Source organism: Terrapene carolina, unplaced genomic scaffold (genome assembly GCF_002925995.2).
Source record: "Terrapene carolina triunguis isolate 2854851 unplaced genomic scaffold, T_m_triunguis-2.0 Scaffold310, whole genome shotgun sequence".
NCBI classification, from domain to species: domain Eukaryota; kingdom Metazoa; phylum Chordata; order Testudines; family Emydidae; genus Terrapene; species Terrapene triunguis.
In genome coordinates this window covers 565,769-575,832 of record NW_020664661.1, presented here as the reverse complement: position 1 = coordinate 575,832, position 10,064 = coordinate 565,769, and the positions used below count along the sequence as shown (strand labels likewise).

The window sequence follows — 10,064 nt, the reverse complement described above, 5'->3', positions numbered from 1 at the left end:
GGGGGCAGCAGGCGGCTGTCGGGCTGGGGAGGGGGCTGAGATCTGTGACGACTTCCCCTCTGGTGTTATCTGGACTGGTGATTTGCTAGGTCACCCCAATCCTTGGCTCTGGGAGCCAGCCTTACCCTGTTCTGCTGTGAGAACCCCCACTCCTGGGCTGTTCATGCACAGCCTCCTTACAACCGAATGACACTAGCCAATATCGCTGGTCCCAGACACAACCCTAGGAACCTCCGTCTTGTAGTATCCAGTTATGCCCGCTGGACGCTGCAAGCTTATATGAATTCGTCAATTTATGTACCAGGCTTGTTATCCCAAGGGGGAGTCTCTAACATGCTTCAAACCAAATGCACTGCTTCAGGTAGAATAAACAAACAAATTTATTAACTATGAAAAACAGATTTGAAGTGATTATAAATCAAAGCACAACAAGTCGGATTTGGTCAAATGAAATAAAAGCAAAACGCATTCTAAGATGAGCTTAACACTTTCAATCCCCTTACAAACTTAGATGCGTCTCACCACAGGCTGGCTGGTTGCCCTTCAGCCAGGCTCTCCCCTTTGATCAGCGCTTCAGTCGCTTGGTGGTGATGTCTGTAGATGGAGGTGGAAGAGAGAGGAAGGGCATGGCAAACGTCTCTCCCTTTTTATCATGTCCTTTCTTCCCTTCTGGCTTTGCCCCACACCCCCCTTCAGAGTCAAGTGAGCATTACCTCATCGCATTCCCAAACTGACCAAAGGAAGGGAGGGTGACTCCCTAGAGAGTCCAACAGATCCTTTGTTGGTGCCTAGGCCAGTGTCTTTTGTTCCTGTGAGGCTGGGCTGGGTTTGTCCCATACATGCCCTGATGAGATGTGAGCTGCCCCTCTGCTATCTGGAGAGTTTTTGCCTGGGCTTGCTTTAAGCCATGAGGACACATTTTCAGCCTCATAACTATATACATAAAATTACAACCTATAACATTACTATAACGGTTACTATAACAACAATGCTCAGTACATCATGAGCCTTCCGAAGACACCTGACATGACAAACTTAGCATTAGATACCACACAATCATATTATAAGGATGAACATGGGGGCACTGGGTGTTCCCCCGAGGTACAGAACATCACAGGGTCTCTGTGCTGGACTGGGGGCACTAGGTGACTGTCAGGCCAGGGAGGGGGCTGGGGTCTCTGGACCGGCCACAGGGCAGTAGGTGGCTGTCGGGCTGGGGTGTGCCAGACTGGGGGCAGCCATCAGGCCAGGGTTGGGCCTGGGGTCTCTGTGCCTGGCGAGGGCAGTAGGTGGTTTTCACGCTGGGGAGGGGGCTGGGGTCTCCGTGCCAGGCACAGGGTAGAATGGCAGCTGTTGGGCCAGGGAGGGGTCTGGGGTCTCAGTGCCGGGCAGTGGGCAGTAGGTGCCTGTCAGGCCAGGGGGGAGCTGGGGTCTCTCTGCTAGGATGAGGGCTGGAGGCAGGGAGGGGGCTGGGGTTACTGCACTGTGTAGTGGGCAGCAAGCGGATGTCGGGCCGGGGAGGCGGTTGACGTCTCCGTGCTGGGCATGGGGCAGCAGGCGGCGAGAGGGCTGAGTCCTCTGTGCTGGGTAGGGGGCAGTAGGTGGCTGTTGGGCCAGGAAGGGGGTTGGGGTCTCTGTACTGGATAGGGGGCAGCAGGTGTTTGTCAGGTCAGGGAGGTAGCTGGGGTCTCTCTGTTGGGCTGAGGGCGGGAGATGGCTGGGGTCTCTGTGCTGGGTAGGGAGCAGCAGGCGAATGTCGGGCCTTGGAGGCAGCTTGAGGTCTCTGTGCTGGGTAGGGGGCAGTAGGCGGGTGTTGGGCTGGGGAGGGAGCTTGGGTCCCTTTGCCAGGCTCGGAGCAGCAGGTGGATGTCAGGCCAGGGAGTGAACTGGGGACTCTGTGCTGGGCAGGGGGCAGCAGGCGACTGTCAGGCCAAGGAAGGGACTGGGGTCTCTGTGCCGGGCAGGGGGTAGTAGGCGCGTGTCATTCATGGGAGCGGGCTTGCGTCTCTGAACTGGGCAGGGGGCAGTACGTGGTTATCGGGCCTGGGAGGAGACTGCGGTCTCTGTGCTGGGCAGGGGGCAGCAGGCGGTTGTTGGGCTGGAGTCTCTGTGCTGGGGCGGGGGCAGTAGGTGGTTGTCAGGTCGGGAGGGGCTGGGATATCTTTGCTGGGCAGGGGACAGAAGAAGTGATGAGCGCTGGCCCGTGGGAAATGGGGCATGGTGCCCACACACACACACACACACCAACCCCGAGGATCAAGCAGTTCCCCACTGCTACTGTTGCTTTAACTTCCATTCTTGCATGTAATGGATCGGTAATTTGTGATGCTCTTTGTCCTTGTCATCACTAGGAAAATTGTTGTATTCATAACTCGGCTTATCAATCACAGGGTGACTAACATCAGGTAAAATCCCAGTTAAGACAAGTGGCACCTTAAAGACTAACAGATTTATTTGGGCATAAGCTTTCGTGGGTAAAAACCTCGCTTCTTCGGATGCATAGAGTGAAAGTTACAGATGCAGGCATTATATACTGACACATGGAGAGCAGGGAGTTACTTCGCAAGTGGAGAACCAGTGTTGACAAGGCCAATTCAATCAGGGTGGATGTAGTCCACTCCCAATAATGGATGAGGAGGTGTCAATTCCAGGAGAGGAAAAGCTGCTTCTGTAATGAGCCAGCCACTCCCAGTCCCTATTCAAGCCCAGATTAATGGTGTTAAATTTGCAAATGAATTTCTTTGAAGTCTGTTTCTGAAGTTTTTTTGTTCAATGATAGTGACTTTTAAATCTGTAATAGAATGACCAGGGAGATTGAAGTGTTCACTTACTGGCTTATGTATGTTACCATTCCTGATGTCCGATTTGTGTCCATTTATTCTTTTGCAGAGGGACTGTCCGGTTTGGCCAATGTACATGGCAGAGGGGCAGTGCTGGCCATTCTATTACAGATTTAAAAGTCGCTATCATTGAACAAAAAAACTTCAGAAACAGACTCCAAAGAGAAACAGCAGAACTAAAATTCATTTGCAAATTTAACACCATTAATCTGGGCTTGAATAGGGACTGGGAGTGGCTGGCTCATTACAGAAGCAGCTTTTCCTCTCCTGGAATTGACACCTCCTCATCCATTATTGGGAGTGGACTACATCCACCCTGATTGAATTGGCCCTGTCAACACTGGTTCTCCACTTGCGAAGTAACTCCCTGCTCTCCATGTGTCAGTATATAATGCCTGCATCTGTAACTTTCACTCTATGCATCCGAAGAAGTGAGGTTTTTACCCACGAAAGCTTATGCCCAAATAAATCTGTTAGTCTTTAAGGTGCCACCAGACTCCTTGTTTTTTTGTAGATATAGACTAACACGGCTACCCCCTGATAGTTAAGACAAGTGAGTCTGTAGTTCTAATTGGGTGTTAGCAGTCGTCAACTGTCCAAGGAAGGCGATGATCCTTGCTGGAGACTCAGTCCTCACAAGAATCAAAAGAACATTCAGCAGGAGTCAGGCTGTGTGCTGGACACACTTCTGAAGTTAGTGGGCTAGGAGCTATGGGTGATTGTTCAATGAATAGCTCACAGATATGATTTCAGGGAACTCAGAAGCGTGCTGAAAAAGAATGTTCAAGCGACCTTTTCCAAGCTCCTTCCTGTCCTACGAGCGAAGGAAGACAGAAGATTCTAGCTGTGAACCACTGTCTACATAAATGGTGTACAGTGGAGGGTTTGGATTGTGTGGAACATTGGTCCTCTTTCTATGGGAAGAGGGGCTGTGTAGTTTGGATGGCCTCCACCTCCGTAGAAGGTGGCCTAATCTCTTCAGGGACAGGCTGACCAGAGTAGTCGGGTCAGGGGGTTAAACTAATAGCAGGAGAGTGTAAAATGAGGGAAGATATGAGCACTCAGCACAAATTTGAGATGTTGAAACAAAATTAATCAAGAAACCAATGGATGTGAAGAGAAGAAATGATTGAATTGCCTATACACTAGTGTTAAAAGCCTGGATAACAAACAAGAGGAATTGGAACTACTATAATGTATAGGGGGGAAACAACTGTGAACATGGGAGACTTCAGTTTGAGTAGCATATACTGGAGGTCTGATGCTGCCAGTACTAAACCATCACTGGAATTTCTAAACACTGTACATAGAAAAGTGTTGCAGCCGACACAGGGGAATTCTTTATTAGACAGTGCAGTAGGTGGTTGTTGGGCCAGGGAGGGAGTTGGGTTCTCTGTCCTAATAGATGAAGAGGGAATGGATCACAGAACTAAAAATTAATGGTAGCTTAGGTACAAGTCATCATGACTTGATCACATTTATAATGTGCAAACAGAATGAAGTCCTGTGCCTTCAAGGAGCCAATTTCACAAAATTGAAAACAATTATGAGCCAAATCTTGAGGTACCTGCTGTTTGTCACCACATGCTAGTAAATACAAGTTCAGAACACACCATTTTTCTGAATGAAGATGCACCCTTCATGAGTGGAAAGTGCTACATGCCTTCTGGGTGTAACGCATAATCAGGTCCATTTTGTTTACCAGAATCTACTCTAAAGATGAGCGAACCAGAGCTACTGCTGGACTCCAATATCCGGTTATGGGTAGTTCTTCCAATTGTTTTCATAACATTCTTTGTTGGGATGATTCGTCACTACGTGTCCATCTTGCTCCAAAGTGACAAAAAGCTCACTAGGGAACAAGTGTCTGACAGGTAAGTTAACAAGTACGCCAAAGTTTTCCTACGGTGTTTCTAATAAAGCTAGGATAAAAGAACATTAAGTTTGCAAAGTCAAGCAATCAAAAGTAAGGAAATACCAGAATTAAAGTTGCATGTGCAAGCTTAATTTGGACTCCTTGTCTGTATGTAATATGATACCATTTCTAATTACATGATCACATTTTTCCACTGGACCCCTATCTCAGTCAATGAACTTGATGGATAGAGCTTACTGAATGAACAGCTATTCTATATTTCTTTTCCTTATTCACTGTGGGGCCCTAGGCCATATTTACTGTACTATTCAAATCCTATTATGTATTAGTTTCCTCATGGTCTTTTCTGTGATGCTTATCATATAGCATCTGAGGATTTCATTAACATTCTGGAAAAAATTCCCTTGGTTCCCAAGTTTCTGTCACTGGCCACAATGGAAACAGGGTATTGAACTAGATGAACCAAAGACCTGATCCATGTGAATAATTTCTATGTAAGCTCAATTATCCTGCTGTAAAAGGGTGGAAAGACGCCTTTGTTGGAAGGAGTTCTTAAAACAGGCTGGAGAACTCTCCCTTATGAGACTGAGCATTCATTATGTTCATTTACTTTTTTTTTTTTAATCTGGCTGTCCCTAGTCATGGTTGGATCTCATCTTGAGCTGCAACTATTTTTTTTATTGGGTACTAATTTTGCAGTTGATTTACCTACAGTATCACTGCTTCCTCTTAATGAAGACTGAGGCTAACTGAGGAATCTATTCTTATGTGTAAAAAATTACACAATGCAAAATGCATTTCCTATTAAATCTCATTTAAGTTGGGACAGTAAAGATTTTGGTGAATCAAGTCTATTTAATGCTAGACATATTTTTGGTTTTCCTATAAAAATTGCCTTTAGGCCTAGAAGAAGCTGCTATTATCTGTCAGAGAATTCTGCTTAAAGGAGGCCCAAAAATCCATGAAGCAGCTTCATGGAGTCTAAATGTCATTCCAAAGGGTACATATACAGTATCTGATAGAACTTAATTTGTCCTCCTCTGAGGAAATCTTTTCCCAATCTGGATGGAGGAGGAAGAGGTGACCACCTTATTCCTCACCCATCCTGATTTATGAGTGAGATGCTCCAAATTGTGAAAATTACTACTCTTGAAATGAGTTTCCATTAATAGGAAGGAGTCTTTATATTTGTATGGTAGATGTTGCTGAGTCAGCCTCTCTCAGCTCAATTACTGTCCACCGTGTTGTTTGCATACAGCTCACTTGCAGCCCTCATTTCTACTCTTCTAATATTGATCTTTGATATTCCTGCAATAATGGGTTTCTTTTTTTTAAGCCAAGTCCTAATTCGAAGCAGAGTCCTCAGAGAAAATGGAAAATACATTCCAAAACAGGTATGTGCATGTGTGAAGCTGCATATTTGAATTGTATTAGTCTTTTTGTGAAAGCTGTATAGAGAGAATAACATAAATGAACATAGATTTATAAATTCCTAAGCCAGAAGGGACCAATGTGGTCATGTAGTCTTGCCTTCTGTATAACACAAGTCACAGAACCCGCCCCTGAAAATAATTCCTAGAGCACATCTAGAAAAACATCCAATCATTATTTTAAAATGATCAGTGATGGAGAATCCACCATGACAATTGGTAAGTTGTTCCAGTGGTTAATTACTTTCACCATCAAAATTTTACCCCTTATTTCCAGCATCAATTTGTCTTGCTTCAACTTCCTGCCATTGGGCACTTTTATATCTTTTCTCTCCTAGAGAAAAAAATTGATTGAAGAGCCTGGTATCAAATATTTGTTCCCTATGTAAGTACTAATAGACTGTAATCAAGTCGCTCCTTAATCTTCACTTTGTTGGCTAAATATATTGATCTCCTTGAGTGTACCACTGTATTCTAATCCTTTAATCATTTTCATGGCTCTTTTCTGAACCCTCTCCAATTTATCAACATCCTTGTTGAATTGTGGGCACTAGCACTGAACACAGGATTCCACCAGTGCCAAATACAGCAGTAAAATAATCTCTCTGCTCCTACTCAAGATTTTGCTGTTGATGCATCCAAGGATTGCATTAGCCTTTTTGGCCAAAGCGTCGCACTGGGATCTCATGTTCAGCTGATTATCCACCACGACCCCCAAATCTTTTTCAAATGTTAAGTGCAGAAAGTGGTATTAATTCATTGTTAAAATTGAGACGTGTGCTCAAATGTCAGGCAGTTCCTAAAGTAGCTAAGGTTCTTATAGTAAGATTCATGTGGTCATTGTATATAAAATGTTACATGTTTAAAAAGAAAAGCAGTAATGTGGAACACTGCAGGAGGTCACAGGACATGGGCGGATTGATCCCAACAAGGACCAAACATTCACCATCAGCAGTGATTTAATTGCTTTCAAAATATAAATAGTTTGTTCTCAGCTTCAGAGAATGTTGGGAAACCATCTTGGAGAGAAAAAAAGAAATGTAGAAAGGTGTAAGTCTCCTTGGGAGCAAATGGGTTCTGTGCATGAAACAGTCAATAATGTTTGAGATGTGGATGCCTCACAGAGAATTTCAGAGATAGAAGCTCTACCCAAATACAAATCAGTTTTTGAAATTACTGGGATCCAGGGAAAAACCCCAACTGGCTTCAAGGCTGAACTTGATAAGCTTACGGAGGGGATGGTCTGATGAAACTTCCTACAGTGACTGCTAGTAGCAAATATCCCCACTGGCCAGTGATGGGACACTAGTTGGGGAGGCCTCTGAGTTACTACAGAGAATTCTTTCCCAGGTGTCTGGCTGTTGGGTCTTGCTAAAATGCTCAAGATCTAACTGATCACCATATCTGGGGTTGGGAAGGTTTGGCAGAGGTCCTGGCAGGTTTTTGTCTTCCTCTGCAGCATGGGCCACAGGCACTTCCAGGTTTAAAATAATGTAAACGGTGGATTCTCTGTAAATTGAAGTCCTTAAATCATGATTTGGAGAACTTCAGTAATTCAGCCAGAGGCTAGAGGTCTATTACAGGAGGGGTGTGGATGAGGTTCTGTGGCCTGCACTGTACAGGAAGTCACTCCAGATGATTAGGATGGTCCCTTCCAGCTTTAAAGTCTATAAAACCTGGCAGGTTTAGTGTATCTCAGCAGGAGAGGAAGGAGGAGATATGAAAAAGGTAAAAATGACAAGCATGCATCCTGAACTCTGGAGAGGAATTCTGCTGTTTGTACACTCGGTTGCACTTGTCTGGTTCCCAGCCTGGTTAGAATTTGTTGTTCCTTTTGTTTACAGTCTTTCCTGACACGGAAGTATTTCTTCAATAACCCAGAGGATGGATTTTTTAAAAAAACAAAAAGGAAGGTAGTGCCCCCTTCTCCAATGACAGGTATGTTAAGAGATCATTGCAAAAGACATTCTAAGTAAGCAGGTCGCTTTCTTAACAAGGCTCTAGCTCTCTTGTAATTTCTTGTTTTTATTCCCCCCCCTTAAAATATAAACAAAGTAATAAGAATAGTAATAAGATGTTGGTTTGGCTAGGGTCTACAAGCAATTGCATGGGGCTCACAAGTGTTGGTATTTTTTGTTGCCTTGTCACTTGCTGACCTCTGATCCCCTCACTTATATCCTCCACCCCTGCTGAAGTGAGGCCAAGAAGCTTGGGTAGAATCTTTTGGGGGTTACCATCTTCAAAAGGTAAACTGCAAAAAATTGAAAAACTGACCTTATGCTCTTTTTTGTTGCTTTAAATGAATAAGATGTAAGCATTTGGGTTTTTTTCCCCCTGCATGTTTTTAACCTTAGAATAATCAGGAATGTCAAGTCTTGTCTGCCCTGGCAGACCTGCTGAATATCTCTGAAAATGTGTATTGTTAGTTTTGTGCAGTGTTGTTGTAGCCATGTTGGTCCCAGGATACTAGAGAGAAAAGGTAGGTGAGGTAATAGCTTTTATTGGACCAACTTCTATTGGTGAGAGCTTTTGAGCTACACAGAGCAGAGGTACTTGGAAATCATTATTGGCCTATCAGATTTGTCACAGCAAAGTGTTTCAAGGTTAAAACTATCCTAGCTGGCTGAGGGTATGTCTACACTACGAAACCTCTGTCAGCATAGCAGTTTTTGTGTAGGCCCTAGTGTAGTGTAGATGTGGCCTACACCAACAGGAGTTTTTCTGTTGGTGTAGGAACACTACATTCCTGCACAATGTTAACTACCTCGACAGAAGCACTCTGCCATCAACATCTCTGCATCTAAGCTGAGGGTTTTGGCAGCATAGTTAGTCGGGGGGTGGATTTTCACACCCCTGACTGATTTAGTTCTGTTGACATAACTTTTAAGTGTAAACCAAGCTTAAGTCAGATTTCTAATAAGAAGAAAGGAAAAGAGAGGCAGGAGAAATGGGAGGGAAGGAGGAAATTGACAGGGGGAGTGGGTGTAAGAAGGAGCCTTATGTTTCCTGCTCATGACACAGGAGTGGAAATGGTGACGCTGCCTGGTTTCCTTGCCTCATCTCGTTCAGTCACAGCATCTTTCAGGATTAGAAAAAGGTCCAGTTATGTGATGACAAATCAGTCAACCCCACATTTGGTGGTGACAGCTGTTATATGCTTCCTGCTACCCTACACTCTAACTATATTGTCAAATGCTCTTCAGAAAAGCAGTGGTCCAAAGGGAGGGCAGCCTTGTCCAATCAAAAATGGCCAGTAAAAGCAAGTTTTCACTGATCCATGTATTGTCACCTCTGTTATCTTAAAATGGTGCTGGTCTCTTACCATAAGAGAAGCCAGGCAGTTCTTAATCACCTGTCCTTTTAGGCCTTGGCTACAGACAAACTTGCTTCAATTGCATCCCTGTGTGGCCACTCTTATTTCAGTTTAGCATAAAACCTGTTCCTAATTGACTTAAGCTAAATTTAAATCCGTGTCCACTTACAGGTTTGCACCAGTTCAACTAAATTGGTTTACATTGACACCTTTTGTTATACTCCATGTGTAGACAAGGCGTTAGTCCTGACAAACCCAGCTCTCACCATCTTTGTCTCTGCTTTCTTTCAACAATAATTTTATATAACATGCTTATCGGTTGTGGCCTTTTTGCCATCTTTTCCCTTTTGGGACAGTTTGTGACTTTAGCCCAGGCTAGAGTTCAACACCAATGTCCACAAGGCTTGGGGAGGTGGGTGCAACAGAAGGGAAAAAGCTAAATTCAGTTCTGCCACTCATGCAGCCCTCCTGAAGTCAACTGGGGTTAGGGTCAACTAGAAGTTGGCTCCAGCACCCAGCGGGGAAACAGTTTGCCTTTCTAACTTCCTAGCCAAGCTGAAATTTTTCAGAGGAAACCTCTGAGCTCTGCTGAGATGCAGGTAGAG

General features: G+C 44.6%; 1 protein-coding gene across 1 annotated transcript in view; it reads left to right on the top strand.

Moving 5' to 3' along the window:
- Window positions 1-10,064, top strand: part of EMC3 (ER membrane protein complex subunit 3) — a 38,604-nt gene that overhangs the window by 155 nt on the left and 28,385 nt on the right. Inside the window, exons 2-4 of the mRNA XM_024211341.1 lie at window positions 4,546-4,714; window positions 6,053-6,110; window positions 7,991-8,084. Coding sequence (XP_024067109.1) covers window positions 4,560-4,714; window positions 6,053-6,110; window positions 7,991-8,084 — 307 coding nt within the window. The 5' untranslated portion in view covers window positions 4,546-4,559. The remainder of the gene's footprint in view (window positions 1-4,545; window positions 4,715-6,052; window positions 6,111-7,990; window positions 8,085-10,064) is intronic.